Source organism: Colletotrichum godetiae, assembly GCF_030913485.1.
Source record: "Colletotrichum godetiae strain CBS 193.32 chromosome Unknown BDP55scaffold_8, whole genome shotgun sequence".
Classification (NCBI taxonomy): Eukaryota; Fungi; Ascomycota; class Sordariomycetes; order Glomerellales; family Glomerellaceae; genus Colletotrichum; species Colletotrichum godetiae.
This window is the reverse complement of record NW_026851256.1, coordinates 1076356-1093483: the sequence shown is the minus strand read 5'-3', so window position 1 is coordinate 1093483 and position 17128 is coordinate 1076356. Positions and strand designations below refer to the sequence as shown.

Here is a 17128-nt window from a genome sequence, read left to right as displayed (position 1 = left end):
TCACATCGTAGCGCTAGACCGCAATCATGGGTGATCGCGATAGGGATATCGAGGAGGGCAACGAGGCGCTTGATCCTGAGCTGCTCTACACCAAGGAGTACTGCATCGGTATGCGCTGCTTCTATGCTTGAAGCGGTATATTGCTAATACGCTGGACTACCTAGGCGGAGGCAGCTTTGGCAAGGTCTACAAGGGGTAAGTACCATCTAGCCTCCCACTCCAGCAGCAATGAGCATCAAAGGATTAACCGCAACTCGTGCAGAGTCGACAAGCGCACCGGTCACGCCGTCGCCATCAAGATTATCGATATCGAGAGCGCCGAGGACGAGGTCGAAGACATTATCCAGGAAATCGCCATCCTGTCCGAACTGCAGTCACCCTATGTTACGAAATACTACGGCTCGTATGCCAAGGGGGCTGAGCTATGGATTGTCATGGAGTTTTGCTCAGGTGGAAGCTGCGCAGACCTCATGAAGCCAGGCCTGATAGGCGAAGACTACATTGCCATTGTTATTCGCGAGCTGCTCCTCGGTCTCGATTACTTGCACACGGACAAGAAGTTACACCGCGATGTCAAGGGTTAGTTGGTTCCTTTGTCATGCGCCCCTGAGTGACACTAACTTGGAGGCTAACACGCATAACCAGCTGCCAATGTGCTCCTCAGCTCCAACGGCCAGGTCAAGCTTGCGGATTTTGGCGTCTCGGGCCAGCTGTCGGCCACCATGACCAAGAAGAATACCTTTGTCGGCACTCCTTTCTGGATGGCCCCCGAGGTTATCAAGCAGTCTGGCTACGATCATAAAGCTGACGTCTGGTCGCTTGGTATTACGGCGCTGGAGCTTGCCAACGGCGAGCCACCGTATGCTGATATTCATCCCATGAAAGTGTTATTTCTGATCCCCAAGAACCCTCCACCGCGGCTGGAAGGAAACTTTACAAAAGCGTTCAAAGATTTCATCGAGGTGTGTTTGCAGAGGGACCCCAAGGACCGACCCACAGCCAAGGACCTGCTCAAACACCCCTTTATACGCCGCGCAAAGAAGACGAGCTACCTGACCGAGCTCATCGAGCGCCACAGTCGGTGGGCCGCGACGCACAAGGGTGACGATGATGAGAGTGACCAGGGGGGTGAAGAATACTACGAGCGCCAACGTGTCGACGAGGACATGTGGGATTTTGGCACAGTAAGGCTTGTGGGAGATCGCGGCGGTGTCGTTCCTCGTCCCGGACTTGGTGCCCTGGACGAGTCTGCCACCAACGCCAGAGCCGCGAGATCTACGGACAGCATTGATGACTATGGAGAGCGTTCGAGAGACAGCAGTCCGACCAAGATTCGCGACTTTGGCCGCGACCTCGCCATTGCTTCCGATACCCTCAAAGCAGCCAGTGCCAATACGGGTACCTCTCGACAGGCATCGCCGCAACGGAAGCCAGTGCCGTCAGTCGCACCCCAGTCGCCGGCCAAGGTGCCTCTTCCAATGTCGCCAGAGAAGATGCAAAGAGGAGGAGGTCCAGAGACACCGCGACCTATCACTCGATTGATTCAACCTGTCGTCCCTGTCAGTCAATCTCCGGACTACGACCGAGAACTGCAGGTTCAGCTACAGAAAGACATGGGCTTGATGAGTCTTGGCCCTGTGATCCAGCCTGCCGATCTGCAACATATTGACGATTCGACACCGCCGCGACCCCCTCTCCATGGACCTCGGCCAAATAACAAATTTACGCCGATTGCTCTTCCAGAAATACCACCATACCGCGGCAGCCCGCAGCCGCAACCAGCGCCGGTCAGGATACCGAGCCAACCTCCAGGCGGGCAATATCGCCAACCGTCTGGCCAGGCGCCGCCTCCACCGGCCAAGGCATACGCGCTGCCGTCAAAGACGCAAATGCCTATTCCTGAACCCGCGACTCCTTCATCCTTCCCTCCGCCAGCGCCGTCTAACCCCAATGGGGAGCTCGATGCCTTGAACGATGTCATTTTCCCTGCACTTGAGGAGGCGCTAAAGAGGAGACAAATTAGACTGCAACAGGCTTTCCGGCCCCAACAGGGTTCTTCAAGCCCCGTGGCTATGAACCAGGTGACTCCGAAGCAGCAACGAGCGGAGGCGGCTCACGAGAAGCTGCGGAAGCTCGTATATAAGCTCGCTCATGTGTGCAAAGAAATCGACCACTATGACAAGGCGGAGCCAGTGGGTATGGGCAGGGACGTTGGCACCTTCCTAGAAGGACTTTTGGAGGAAATCCTCGTCAGGGTTGAACCCCTCGACGAGGAGGATGTTGCGGCCTGAACCGTCTGATGGTCCAGGCGGCTGTGTGCGAGGCGCAACAACAGACAGGGGGGATGCTTGGTGGGGCACCCGATGAGCACATGCTCGGATGCCCGCGAGTCGTCGCCGGCAGCACGAGTGACACTGACTGATCGGTGAAGTGGGATGGAAGATGGGAACGAAGGAGCAAATATTGCAAGTCCCCGTTGACGACATGACAATACACGGCGTTCTGGAGGATACATACCGCCCCTATGCGAAAACGAAGAGACTTATTAGATACAATCCAAAGGCGGGGGAATCGGGGTTGTTGGAATGCTGGAAATGACAAGATGAACAAGACGACAGATATGACGTGACGGATAGGACATACACACATACACACACACACTTGGCCCCGTTTTCCTCTCGTCTTTTGACTCAGAACTGGGAAGGAAACAACGGGTGGCGAGTCCGGGGTTTGAGGAATAGAGGGTGGATGGGAGGGGAGGGAGGGGAGGGGAATGATTCACAAGACGCCTTTTTTTCTTTCTACAATTCCCTATGTATTATACCCAGCATTTACCCAAGAATAGAGTGCGTGCTCTTTCTCTGAGACCCCCCGGGCCACACCCCGGAGAAACCGATGCAAGGCTGAGGAGACGGGAGGCTTCAAAAATCGAAGAACTAAGCCGTATGGGGGATGGTATTTGTATGGTTGACGAGTATCCCGGTACTCGTACTCGTGAGAAGCGGACCGTCAAGTCGAGGGGCCTCGCTGCGTCTTCTTTTTCTGCCCAGTAGGAATGGCAGTTCCCGTGTCTTGCCAGGTGTGGGAATCGTTAGATCCTGCCTGAGAGCCTCCGAGCCTCCCTCACCCCTGCGGCCTACTCGATTTCTCGAAGCCAGGCGGCCACGGAGAAAGCTCGTGAAAGGGGGGGGGGGGGCAATACTTTACCGTAAGTAAGAGAGCGAACCTTGGGCTTGCCGTTGCAGAGTGCCAGAGAGCGAGACAAGGCAAGGCCGAGGGAGAAAGTCTCGCTCTTACTTGGGCCCTGTCCTGGACTTCTGGAAGACGTTTGCTTGGGGTAGGGGAAGGGGACGGGAAGGGGAGGGAGAGGGGAGGGGGAGGGCAAGTCCAGGTAGGTATGAGAATGTGAGGTGCATTCGGCCGTGGAGTTATATGGTTACGGATGCCAAGCTCCGTATGTGTGCGGTTGGTGTAAACCATGACTCTATCTACGACGGACCCATGTCCGGCGCGGCTGAAGAGGAGGGAGGCCTAGATGGAGTACTTCGTACAGATACAGTATGAAATCGATCGAATGGGGATAAAAGAATGCGGGAGGAAGACGAGGAATGTGAGTCTTTTGAGGTTTCCGATGGCAGATTTGAATTGTCCGTGTGTTCTTTCCGGTGTTGGTGTTGGTGGGAAGAATGGCCCGTGGAATCCTTGCTTGGGTAGGAGATTCCGACCAAGGCAGCACGTCTTTCAAAGACATGGCACTACCTGATCTCCAGGCTCCATGAAAGTATGATCATTCTGTATCTAACAGTGTATGAATTGGGTGGGAAGAAGCAGTTTCGTCCGGCCAGCTCGGCCGGCCTTTCACATTATGTTGGCAGCCAAGTCGCAGCAGCAGATAACCTGAAACCAGACGCGCGCGTGGGGCGGATGGCTGCAGCTGGGCAGCAGAAATCCCTACGGCGAGTCATGGACCCTGAAGATGCCACAATTACAAAGGCATTTGTGCGAGAGGGAGGGAAAAGCTGCTGAAGGAGCGGCATTGACGATGGCTGGCCTTGCTGGGCAGAAACTAGCCATGGTTGATCGGGGGGTTCCATCTGGATAGTCCACAGATACCGCTACGGCGTTACCCGTTGCTGGACCTTGATCCCTGGTTCCCTTCTCTTTTTCTGTCTCCCACTCTCTCTTCCCATGACCAAGACGTACGGATAGACCCAGGGCACAGGCAAACCATGTCTTCCTGACTGCCTCTTCAGGCCAAGTCTGGGGGCCTTCCTCCTGGGACCCTCTTGGGACGAGTCAATCGTCTACCCTCTACCCCAGTCTTTCCCTCAAAGTTGGGACGCTGGGCGCTGCAGGACAAGCAACACGGCTTGGCCCTGGGAGGATGGGATCCATCTTTTCTCTTCTGCGTGGTTCTTGTTTGGGTGCGGCTGTGGCTTACCTACGGGCTACACAGTACACATTATCTGTGAGAGACTGAGAGTTGTAAGTGGCATGGTAGCATGACCCCCCGGGTCGGCGTGCTGCCGGCGAGATGTTCGTGGAGACATCTTCCCCCTACCCTCCTGGCTCCTGGGCAGCTTTTCTTCACGAGACCGATCCCTAGAGGCGAACTCTGAGTGGAGAGCAAGCACGGATCTGAAATACCGTGAAGGGAGTTTGGGGGGTTTGGGATATGTGACTTCTCTTAAGGCGTGGCTGCGCCGCCCTTCTCTCGTTCGTTTGGGAGGAAGGTTTTCGGACTTTCTTTGCAACTTTCTTCTCGCTCCTCTTTTGTTTGCTTCCTGCTCTCCTTCTCCCATCCCCCTCTGTTCGAAGATGAGAACGTGTTGATTACGTTTTCTCTACGAAATCCAACGCCCCTTCCACTCATTTCTAGTTTGTTGGTTTTATTGCTACGCCTTCTCGCGGAGGTAATCTTAATCCTACGGGGGAAGATCGAAGAGCCTCTTGTTACTTATCTTGCCCTTCTCTGCTACTGGTCTGCTCCGTCTGGTCTTCCGTGTTCTCGAAGTTGGTCCCTGTTTCGAAATCTCTTGGAAGAGAAAGAGCGAAGGTTGTCGCCTTACCTCAAACACGTTGCACACCACCCAATAGCCCAGCTATTACCTGGCAGACGCTCATATTACTCTCCTCCCAACATCACCCACCCCCCTCCTTCTACAACCTTCGTCTCATAATCAACTCACTTGCCGTCGGACTTTCTCTTCCCTTTTCGACCTCCCTTCCCCGAGCAAACATACCAGCCTTTTGGGGGCCGGAGCCTCAGACTTCGTTCCTTTCGTCATCACACATCCCCGTCTTGTGCGATCGATACGTTGCGGCTCTTTTGGACGACTGTTTACGACTGTTACGCTACAATAGAGGCTGGTTCTCTCGACTACACATCTTCTCGATACCCAATCGACTTTGGTTCGCCACCCGTATAAGCTGGGTCGAGCGTATTTGGGAAAACGGATCCACCGGCCTAGTCAACCTCCTCAAAAGGAATTTGGGTTGTCCTATAAACAAGCAGTAGCAACCATGAAGACGACGACAACAAAGGCGGTGCTGCTCACGCTGCTCAGCAGCAGCGGCTTCGTAGCAGGCGTCCGGGCCGCCGCGAATCTGTGCTTCTTCCCCGGCGGCGTGCAGAGTCTCGATGTGCCGTGCGATCCCAAAGCCGAGGTCAGCATGTGCTGCGGGAGCGTGAACGCGTGTTTGAGCAATGGGCTATGCAAGCTTGAGGATACATCGAATAACACGGGTATTGCGTATGCGAGAGGAACGTGTTCGGATCCAACGTGGCAGAGTCCGATTTGTCCGCAACATTGCGTGTTGAGTAAGTCTTTCATATTTCTTTCCCGGAGACACGGGGGAGAAGAGGTTTCAGGAAGACCATGGGCCGAGACTGGTGATTCCAAGATGAAGGGGGTGTTTGGGTACATGACCGAACCGTAGTACTGACATGAATATAGACCCCGACACAAGGAAGAACAACACTGCATACGACTTCAGATTCAACGGTGTTCAGGTATGGCAATGCGACAGCCAAGGCTTCGGCGTACCCGGCAAGTTCTGCTGCGAATCCGCCGCAGAAAAGACGAGATGTTGCTCCACGCCGCCCGCCATCTTTGGACCCCTCATCGCCGCGACCCCGGGCAACGCCGCGGCCGTTCAAACCCTCAACACCGGCGCCAAGTCTACGCCCACACCCTCGGGATCAGGCCGCGCCGGTATCACGGGTGGTAGCAATTATCCCTCGCAGCAGACGCCCGAGATGACGGCCGTGCCGACGATGACGAGCAAGATCCCTGCCACGCCCGGCGGCGCGGAAGCCAACCAGCCGACGGCGGATACGAATTCCGGCAGTGGCGATAGCGGGCAAAAGGGTATTGGGAACGTGGCTGTCGTGGGACTGGGTGTTGGCGCGAGTGTTGGTGGTGCGCTGCTCGTGGCGGTAGGCGTGATGTGGTATCTTCGCAAGGAGAGGTCTCGTCGGGGACCCGTGGAGCTTGATGGGTCAAGTATCAATGGCGGCTACGGCGGTAGCAGCGGAGCGACCGATATATCGAGGTCCAATACGGGTCGGATCGCGTATGGTGGGATGAACATTCACAATATGAATCACAACGGGGGCACGGGGACGATTAGCTCCATGGGGACGGGGACATACAACATGTCCGCGACGCCTGGAATGATGACTGTGAGGAGGGCGAGTAGTGAGTGGGATGGGAGCCCGGGCGGGTTGGGTGGAAATTACCAGATGGCGGAGATTGATGGCAAGGAGGCGATTGTTGTTGCGGAGCCGCAGGGGAGGAAGAAGAGTCTCTATGAGCTGCCGTAGTCACGGTGGTCTTTGGGGGTTATGAGCTGAAGAGGAAGTGGATGGGAGAGACAGAAATGGTGGTCGTTGGCAACTTGGCATTAGAGGTTTGGCACGAGACGAGCCATACAGACATGGAGACGTGGACTTGTATAAAAAAGACAATAGGGACGGATGGTGTACGGTGGTGTGATACCTTGATACTTTTGATAGCGGGGTGTGTACTTTTCTTGCTCCCCAATTTCTTTCTAGTTTATGGCTCATGAGAAATCTACTTTTATGAACTTTAGATGCCTTTATGTTTCTCGTGTGAACTAACGGGCGATACGATGAGAGGTGACTTGATTGTGATCTGACTTAAGCTAATCCTCCATCTATCTCGGATATCCATGCCTTGGTAGGAAAACGAGAGCTCGGACGGGGAAGGACACTAGCGTGGGAAACAAAGATGGACACTAGGGCCTGTTGACTGACAGCAGCCATCACGACATCTCGACTATTACGGAGGACGAGACTGACTAGAAGACGGATAGAAGACGCTAACGAGGCAAGGTGGGAGGGGTACCAGAGCGCTGGAATCTGTCATCGGAAGCGCATCCGGCCGGATCACCTACCACCCAAACGATGTGTAGTGAAGACCCGTCAGAGACAGGAAGGGGGAAGGGAATGGAGGGATGTGATTTACCGGCCTTCTTGGTCCGGTTACCAACACGTGCTTGCGCCCTAGGTATGGCCTTGTTACTGGGTAGTACTGTAAGTGGATATCAATTGTCGAAGACGGCAGGGGCAGACTTGACTCCTCGAGGGATCGGGCACGTCTTGAGCCGTTGCTTCATGGTAGGGTAATGATCGGCAGGGGAGCGCTCTGCGGCTCTTGTTGTGCTCCAATGTGACGTTGGAGGAAGGCAGGCCTTGGATTTCTCGCGTAGTATTGTCCTTAGTCAGGTTTTCTGCAAGATCAGAGTATCGTTCAGTTTTCTTTTGTCATTGCCGCTACTCCGCGAATTAGACGCGGGAATGCAAAAATGGACTTCCTTGCTATTGAATTCTTACCCGGATAGGTCGATCATTCGCCATCATCCATGCTGGGAACAGGTACGGGTAAATGATCGAGATGATATGCGGGGTAGGGAAAGGGAAAAGAGAGCAGAGCAGACTTTGATGTCATAGCAGTGGCGCGCATTATAGATCAGAGGCACTGTTGCTCGTACAAGACAGAGTCCGGGATGATGTTCTGAAGGGTGTTTGTCGTATGTGAGTGGGCGGATTAGACGCAGGGACCTCGATGAGACTCGAGAGAGGAAGCGAGAAGGGATGTCGTTGCCGACGGCCCTGTCTGCGTGTGTGTGAGGGACTAGATGGACAGGGATACAGGGGTTGACGAGAATAGAGTTTGCCGCGACGTCTCATGAGGTATGATTGTCGATGACAAAAGAGCGATGGAGTCGGGTTGTAATTCACATCTTTCGCGGTCCTCATTGGTGCGTTTGTCATCATTTCAGTGCGAGGTTTCGCTCGTGGAGAAGCCTGGAGGAGGAGTTCATGATCTTGGAGTACCTGCATCTGGCTCACTTATCGACCATATTTATCTACATTGAACTTCGATGGCTTGGGAATATGCAGAGAAAGATTCTGGAAAGTTTGACTTGGCATTACCCTCTTGACAGGTCTTGGAGTTCGGGTGGTGCCTTTCGGTGATGGTGTGACGGAGCCGAGAGACGAGACGAGTGGCAAAATGCATGTCTACCCAACACACGCTCATCAATGTAGCTTTGGATAGAACCAGAAATCCGAAGAATTCGGGGACGCAAAATGGTTGCATTCAATATGCAGCCGCACATCCTACCTTGCACATCACATAGTCCGAAAAAATCGGATTCGGACAGGAGCACGAAAAAGAATTTGGATTTCAGGATCAATTCGTTTGGTTCATACAGCACGCATTAGTATGGTTGAGTATAGGTTATATGAAACATTGTATGATACGGATCTACGAGCCCATGGATAAAAGCCGCAAGTACGAGGACCTTGAGGATGAAAGGGGATACAAAGTCAGCCCGGGGAAGCCGGGCGAAGGAGCGGAGGGCAGGAGGACTGCGCCCCTCAGACAATGAACATCCCAGGCGTAACCGGCCCCGGGATCAACCCACCACCACACCGGGGCTTTGGAGAAGAAAGTGGATATGCGGTTCTGTCATCGGCTCCCGTAAGGAGTGTGTGTGAGGCGGACCACCGACTGCCGGAACATCGCTTACTTGGGAACAAAAATTGCCGACGACGAGTGGTGTGTCTGTGCCGTGTTTCCACTGTAACGGGCGCAAGATGGGAAGTTTGGGGGCTGATCTTATGTTTCTTGCTTCAGACGTTATAGGGGCCGCCCTCATACTTTGATACTGCAGTCTGCGTGGCGGTAAACGGGGCCCTTTTTGGGGAATTACGTGCTCGTGGAGATTATCTGCAAGTTTTCAAGGTTGTTTATTGCCTGTCCCAGTGTGTGTGTGGAGGTTGTGTCGCTTCTGGGGACCGTTTCGAGGAAAGATGGGATGATGCGCTATTCTTGTCAGACAGCTAATTCAAAAGACACTGGGGAATCCGGGAGAGTGTGGTGTTGTGCATTTCTGATCTACTGGAGGGAGTGCTTATCTTGAAGATCGCTCGTTAGTGGGTGATCATGGCCCTTCTTCTCGGTATCGGTGCCGGTAAATATTCAATCATTGTAGCATGTGTGCTTGATCGACCTGACACTGGAGGTTATTATGTACTTTTGAGAAGTGCGAAGACTGAGAAAAGCAGTATCACAAGAGTCTAGGGAAACTTTTATCACAAGTTGGGACACAGTTTTAGCAAGCGGGAAATTTGGCCGAGATTTAAGATTTGACTTCTTGCCTTTCATTTAGGTGAGATGTCTAGATGCGACTACGAAGGCTCTCCATCTAAAGTAATAGCAGCAGGAATTAATATGAAGTGCGTGGCAGTTGTGGCAGTTTCGGCAGTACCACCCTGCTGATGACATGTGAAGTGAACACCTCAAACGTGAGGGTGCGAGTCCTCGACGCTCAGCTCTGATCCGGGTTGGCATTCTCGATAGAGATTATCTGCCCACAACACGCTTTGTTTGGAGTTCGAGAGATCGATTGGGGGAGGCGTGGATGCCGCGGGGAGAATAAAAACTCCCCGGACACGAACGAACCTCTCGATGAACCGCCCCCCACGATACGCATGAAGTTGTTGACGAGCGCCAGCCCGTTCCTAGAGTCTCAAGTCTCCCTGTAAGGCCGGAGTCATCGGGTTTCTGATGAGGCTTAGTAAGTGATTTAGGGGTTTGCCTGGTCAACTCTGGAAGGACCATTATAATGTGACACCAATTAATGTCCCGTTTTACTGGACCGGATACATTATACAATAGTCTTCGGCCTAGGAAAATTAAAGTTTATATTTGATGTACACTGTGCTTTGTTGAAGTTGATTATGAACGATCACGCGAAAATCTCAACTGTATACGAAAATAGGGGGTTTAATGTAGTTAAGTCTATGCAAACAGAGACGGAAATTCCTCCATTCATCACTTCAATATCTCATAATCACGCCACAATGAAAGCCTTAGGCCAGAGATGACGGGTACACGCATACCGGATCCGTAGAAGCTACGCTGCAGATGTAAATTGTAGTCACCCCAGCAAATTCGCCCTTCGCCGCATAAATTTCAGCCTTCTTAGTCCTGATGAGCAGTGCGAACAACACCGAGAATATGAGATTGTCACAAAAGGTGAACCGCTCCTTATGGGCAGTATTAAACTAACCTATATCTCGTGACAGATCTTAGTGCAAGTTAGAATTATCCAGATACCACGAGAGACACTGTCACCAGTGATCACCAACTGAGTTGCATGGCACGATCACTTTATGATACATGTTGAAGACTTTACCAAATCGGTCTCGTGCGCCCGTTGATCCTCCGAAAGTCACATATGGTAACGGATGGGTAAACATCCGACAATGGTATCAAACAGAGATTGGCAGATACTGATCAAAGATTGTCGGAGATCAGCTCATTATTCGTGGAGGGAGAGACTTGAGACTGAACGATCGACGAGCTTCGCGCAGCGCCACGATCGGCCAGTTATGGGCCGGTCCAAGGACTTTACCGTACCCAGGTGATTTTCCTTCTGTCATACCAGAGCAAGAAACCCAGGATATCGTGGCCAAAGTCATATTCGACATCGGCATACAGCACAATTGGATTAATACAAGGATATTGGAAAGAACGAATGAGACATGCAATGAGGTCGAAGGGGCGAGGAATCAAGTTAAGGCGAGGGGGACGCAATTCACACTTCGCCCACAGGCCGAACTGATTTGGTGTTCAGGAAACTAACACTCAGCAACTTCTTTTACTTCCTGGTACAAAACAATCTGCCATGTGATGTCGTCCTTCGCAGGAAGTATATGCAGGACTTGGCATATGAGCTCCATGAGCCAGCCCTACTCATAAGAAACGCCAACTTAACCAAATGTCATTCTAATCTCATTCAACGTCCTCGAGTATGGCTGCTGAAACCCGATAGAGTATTATGCCAATCTTCAACGAGCTGATCGGAAACAAAAATGGGGCCAAAAAAGAGAGAGCCACTGCTCATTAGACAGCAGAATAGAGCCAAGCTGTAGAAGAGGAGAGTCGAAAGGCTGAGTCTCAGGTGTCAATTTCAAGATCTTTAGCATCATCCACGGGAGAAGCAAACCTCGTCCTTGGACCTCCAAAGCCTAGTCGAGACGTTAAAGGATGCTATCTTCGGGACAACTCTCACTCTCGGGCGGCAGTCAGTCGATCAGATCACAATCAAATCCGCACACGATGACGTCCAATTACACGCCGCTGAGGTGTTTGCAGCGACTTCTTCCCTGGGAGCTCTTTTTTTGATGGTTTCCCCATATACCTCGATGTCTCAAGTAGCAGGAGTACATGAACAAAGTGGTCGAACTGGGATCCCGAGCACCTGGATGAAACTTCCATCTGCAATAAGCTTGAGATGTAATTGTAAATTTTCTTCTCTTCTGCTGCGTTTCAACGATCTAGGGCTCCTCAAAGTGGGCAGCCTGCCTCACAAGCTTTACTCTGGAGAAACGATATTGGTTATCAAGCCAAGTCGGATAGGTAAGTCCGTGGAAATGAGAAGCTCCGTTGCCAGGTCCCATTTTCGACTCGCCCATGTCCTCACTACCTCACTCACAGCAGTGATTGTTTGGAACGAGCCACCCAAAAAAACATGATGATAATCGGGCCTTTGCAAACCCAAATGCCGATAACTTTCACTCAACCACGGGAACAGAGCTCGCCCAAGAGGTGCGAGAGTGATCTGCATCATTCGTATCAGGCCATGATCTCGAGCATAGACTCTCAAAGCTACCCGATACGATGAGATCGTGAGATCATAACTAATAAGTTCCCTGCTCGCCCAATTGCTAAGCGCGCTCTGCGTCGACCTGGTATCGGCCCGTCGCATTGACTACGAGCAATGCCCAAATGAGAATTCCTCAGGAGGGTTTTGCTTTGCCAAAAGAGTTGACACTCAGAGCAGACATGTCAACTTCATGTTGCATTACATTGCATCAAATGCCATGGGCAGCTGCAGGAGGCATTCTTGTCGTCCGAGCTAGGCACTAGAGTGCCCGTGTACCGTGTTTACTTACAACCGGGAGCTTATCAGCAAAGTTCGGACCCTGGGTTGCCAGGACGCCATCGGATGGTTTAGCGCCGGGTTGACGGCGTAAAAGGAATCACCAAAGATAGATTGGGTATGCTCGACTTGTTCCTTGTAAATATTTGCGAACAGTAAAAGTCGAAAAAATGAATCGCAGCTGAGGAAAGGATTTGACAATGTAAGAATCAAGCTTACGGGATATGGTAAGAGTATACTGTGAGAATAACCAGGACGAATCGTCATACCGAGGCAGTTTGCAAGCGTCAAAGACTCTCCGAATCATTCCTCGTGCGGGGGGACGAGTAAGTTGGCAACCACAAGGCACTTGGCGCCCGGTTGTGGCGCTTTGGTGAAGCTAAGATGGCATCCCGCGGGCTTCCATGGCAGACCACAAAGGAAAGCCAACCTCCATCGTAACTGGGAAAGACTTTGGCGGTGCCTTGGGTGGGACGTATGATGGTTGGATGGTACAATGGCTAAGTAAGAATGTTCGGACGATTTGACTCGAGCGTTGGACGTTGGAACGGATTAAACGGGAGGAACTTGGGTCTTGCGCTAAACAACCTACGATTCAGTAATTCTAGCAGCGCTACCGAACTCTAAGATCAGCACGACGTGGAATAGCACCGAGAAGTGGACATTTCCATTCGTTCCCCCACCTGAGAGATCGGCATAGAGTCCCCCAGAGCTGGCTGATCGTCAAGCTCTCCAGCTCTCCCCAGAGAGCTCGCCCACAACGCCATGCCTAAATCCGCAAGAGACGTTGTTAGGCTCGTTGTCACGGATCCGCTCCAGAATCTTCAATGCCGGTAGCTTCGAACACGTTGTGGCGCACACTTTTCACGGCTAGTTTTGGTTCCTTCCTCATTTCAGTCCGAACTTCTTTGAGATATAAGTAGCTCCAGATCCTGATCCGAAATTAAGATCTTGAACTCTCCAAGTCATCAGCTTCCAACAGACAATTTTATTCGCTCTCTTCCAAGTCTTCAGTCTTTTCTTTCCTACTTAATCTTTAGCAGTACATTTCTAATTCCACAAAACTCCACATATCTATCACTATGCGCTCACAAATTCAGCAACTCGCTCTGGCTGCGGCTCTGGTGCAGTCCGCCGATGCCGCCCCGGCTGGCCTTCTCGACGGTCTCGGTGTCGTGACCCAGCTTCTGGCTCTCCCGACCGACTATGTTTCAAGCTTGACCGGGGTTCTTGGCACGAAGCCCGGGAGCGGCGTCGGCGCCGGAGTTCTCAACGCCGGAGATCTCCAGACGAAGCTCGGATCGATCTGGAGCACGGGCAGCACCGGTGACTTTTACGGAAAGCTGCAAAGGCAGATCGGCCAAGGCCTCGTTCCGAACAACCTCCTCTCCAGCTTCCAGGGACTTCTCGGCACTGGCCTTCTGGGTAGCTTGGATCTGGCCAACAACGCCAACAAGCTCATTGCTCCTCTCAATGGCATCGATTCGACAAGCAACAACAACCCGGTGAACCCGGCCAAGCCCGTCTATCCCAAGAAGGATGCTGCCGATGCGCCCTACACCCTCTCTGAGCAGCAGCTTCGCCAAGCCATCTACATCCCCAAGACTTTCACTTACGGACAGAAGCCCCCTGTCATCTTCATTCCGGGCACTGGTGTCTACGGAGGAGAGACCTTCAGCCCCAATTTGTTGAAGCTTCTTACAAACGTCCCCTACGCCGATCCTGTCTGGCTCAACATTCCCGGCGCTCTTCTCGGCGACGCTCAGGTCAACTCCGAGTATGTCGCATACGCCATCAACTACATCAACGGCATCAGCAACAAGAACTCGAGCATCATCTCCTGGTCCCAAGGTGGTCTGGACACTCAGTGGGCATTCACCTTCTGGCCGTCCACCCGTAATGCTGTCGCCAACTTCTTCCCCGTCTCTCCCGACTTCCACGGAACCGTTCTCGCCAACGTTCTTTGCCTTTCTCCCGGAAACGGTGCCCTCAACGCTCCCTGCGATCCTTCTGTCATTCAACAACAGTATACCTCCGTCTTCGTCAACACTCTTCGTTCCCGCGGAGGAGCCGACGCCTACGTCCCCACGACGACTTTCTACAGTGCCCTTCTCGATGAGGTTGTCGAGCCTCAACAGGGCACCGCTGCTTCCGCCTACCTGACTGATGCTCGCCGTGTCGGTGTCACCAACATCGAGGTCCAGTCCGTCTGCCCTGGCCGTCCCGCTGGCAGCGTCTATGGCCATGCGACGATGCTCTTCAACCCCTTGACTGCCGCCCTGATCAAGGATGTTCTTCAGAGAGGCTCAGGCCCAGCAAAGATTAGCAACATCAACCTCAATGACGTGTGCAAGGACTTCATCGCCCCTGGCTTGAACCTCGAGGATGGTATTGCTACCGCTGGTTCGATTGTTGCTGCTGGTATTCGCTTGTTGGCTTACCTCCCGAAGCTCATTGCTGAGCCCACTCTCATGGCCTACGCTCGTGCCTAAGTGGTCTCTTGTATAAAAGGAACGTAGGTCCTACACAGGTACACTTGTCACACTACTGGGTCGGCGGGACGAGCATGAGTGCTTAGGATGAAGTAATGAAGATGAAGATGGGAATGCAGTCAATTTAGAACGTATTTGGAATACTATATTTAGATATATCATTGGTTATATATAGATGTAATATGAATAGCTGAATTTCAACATGGCTGTTAATTACTTTATGAGGTACTTGCTATACATCGATGCTCCAAAGGAACTCAACCTCCATGGTCCCTCACTGCAAGGTAATTATGGAAAGACATTATGTTGATGCACAGCTCATTAAAGTTGCTTGGATGCCTCAATACATGTGAGGAAGCATCTAACATCAAGAAGTTCTAGAAGATGAAATCACATCTTGGCGTCTCTCCCTATACCTGTCTGCCCCACAGCGAATTCCTTTCTCTCGTCCACAGATAATCTCGTCTGGGCTAGGGCACCCGCCTGTGATTGTTCCTCCACAGTTGCAAGACTGTCAGTCTCTTCGACTGGGACGTGGTCTCTGACTACCAACCACGTAGGGTAAACAGCCAAAACTACATCAGTTAGCGTAATTCTTGGATCTAAAGTATCATGGACTTGGCTTACCCAGAAGTATGGTATTGACGGCAAGCGGCACTCTTCCTCCTTTCCACTTTTGTGTGTTCAGTCCGAATGAGACAGCCTGGGAAAAACTCTCCTGGCCTCGAAGGATACCGGAGAAGCGGGTGAGCTCGGAGATGTTGTCTGTCTTGGTAGCCAGCAGGTAGTAGAGCCAGCTCTGCAATGCTTGACGAGCAAAGTCCCACAATAAGAGCACAAAGAAGCCCTCAGTGAATCCCTTATCTTCCCAGTCGTACGCAGGTGGGTTGCGGGTGTACTTCTCTTGGATAACCCAGCCGTAAACCCACGCAATGACGTGCCACACAATGACGTAATAGAAACCGATGGTGATGCGCTTCTTGACAGTGAATTTCTTGTAGTCGAGTAGGGTACTGATCAGCTGCGACGAGAGAAGTGTGCCAAAGTTGCTGACGAAACCGATGAGTGCGCGAGCGCGGATACCGAAGTAGTAAGACTGGAAGTTCCCGCTGTACTGGTTGAAGTACGCAGCCCAGAAGATGGGGAGAAGCAACAAAATGTCCTTGCGCTTCGACACGCGGAGAAGCTCTCTGAACTCGGCCTTGAAGGACTTCTCAGCTTTGATGATGACCTTACTGCCGTCGGATCTTTGGACCTTCTCCGGGGGAGATAGAGCAAGCGCGAGGGGCACGCTGAGGCATTGCAGTGCAACGAAGACCAGGTAAGTCTGATATCCAACCTTGCCCTTCTTCTTCGCAGCCGCATCATTGTTGAGGGCCAGGACAATAGCACCACCGACAAGAGGACCACCGGTTCTGAACCAGAGCCAAATGTTCATGTACTTGCCACGCTTAGACGGCTCTGGGTATCCCAAGGCAACAGCGCCCTCAGAAGCCCAGAACAAGCCGGCAGAGATGCCGCAGGCGGCAGCTCCGACAAGCACGAGCCAGACGTTGCCATAACGGTTGTTGGTGTACAGTCCAGCAGAGTAAAGTGGGTAGCCAACAGCTCCCAGCAACAACGTTCTCGAGAGCCCAATGCGATTCGCGATGGGTCCACCGAATAAGCATAGGAAGGCCATGAGTCCGAAGACTAGCGCATTGGCGGCGTTGACGAGAAATGGTTCTTGGGCACCACCTGCGCCGAGGGCGTTCATCGCATTCCATAGACCGGGGGCCATGAAGCCTGGGTAACGTTAGTCATTGCTACTCTGACAGTGCACTTCAAGCTTGATAGCGTACCAACTCCTCCAATAACGAAGGCATTGAACAAGGTGCTATGGTACCACACCCGCTTCACCGGTGGGTCAGAGGCCACATCGTGGACGTCTGACGACACAGACTTGGGTGCTTCTTCCGCCATCTTCGAAGGTTTTTGGACTTGAGGTTGAAGGATATCATCAAGACATTTTGCTGAGAAATATTATTCACTTATATGATACCTCGTGCCTCGGCTTCCATCGCCACTTTGACAACGGTCTAGCCATTTCATGTTCAAAAGTCCCTCCAAAATTTTCCCATAGGATGAACTCCTCATTCTCTACATGAATGACGAAT

The 17128-nt window shown here is 52.3% G+C and overlaps 5 protein-coding genes across 5 annotated transcripts; 3 read left to right on the top strand and 2 right to left on the bottom strand.

Annotated features, from left to right (window-relative positions):
• Positions 1–26: 26 nt before the first annotated feature.
• BDP55DRAFT_691731 (kinase-like domain-containing protein) lies at positions 27–2291 on the top strand (the record flags this gene model as incomplete). Its single annotated transcript, XM_060577018.1, has 4 exons — positions 27–108; positions 165–195; positions 263–579; positions 646–2291. The coding sequence occupies 4 exons, from the start codon at positions 27–29 to the stop codon at positions 2289–2291; spliced, it is 2076 nt and encodes a 691-aa protein (XP_060433336.1).
• Positions 2292–5523: 3232 nt separating this feature from the next.
• On the top strand, positions 5524–6826 carry BDP55DRAFT_725783 (uncharacterized protein; the record flags this gene model as incomplete). The annotated part of the gene is made up of 2 exons (XM_060579052.1): positions 5524–5821; positions 5958–6826. The coding sequence occupies 2 exons, from the start codon at positions 5524–5526 to the stop codon at positions 6824–6826; spliced, it is 1167 nt and encodes a 388-aa protein (XP_060433335.1).
• A 1115-nt stretch (positions 6827–7941) lies between these two features.
• On the bottom strand, positions 7942–8698 carry BDP55DRAFT_653692 (uncharacterized protein). The gene has a single exon (XM_060574210.1). It carries the CDS (start codon positions 8366–8368, stop codon positions 7988–7990), a length of 381 nt encoding a protein of 126 aa, XP_060433334.1. The 5' UTR covers positions 8369–8698; the 3' UTR covers positions 7942–7987.
• A 4864-nt stretch (positions 8699–13562) lies between these two features.
• Positions 13563–15059, top strand: BDP55DRAFT_712717 (uncharacterized protein; the record flags this gene model as incomplete). Its single annotated transcript, XM_060578215.1, has 1 exon — positions 13563–15059. One exon carries the CDS (start codon positions 13563–13565, stop codon positions 14970–14972), a length of 1410 nt encoding a protein of 469 aa, XP_060433333.1. The 3' UTR covers positions 14973–15059.
• A 118-nt stretch (positions 15060–15177) lies between these two features.
• BDP55DRAFT_653687 (major facilitator superfamily domain-containing protein) lies at positions 15178–17050 on the bottom strand. The gene is made up of 3 exons (XM_060574209.1): positions 16814–17050; positions 15600–16757; positions 15178–15547 (listed from the first exon to the last, which is right to left on the bottom strand). The coding sequence occupies exons 1-3, from the start codon at positions 16932–16934 to the stop codon at positions 15363–15365; spliced, it is 1464 nt and encodes a 487-aa protein (XP_060433332.1). The 5' UTR covers positions 16935–17050; the 3' UTR covers positions 15178–15362.
• Positions 17051–17128: the final 78 nt, after the last annotated feature.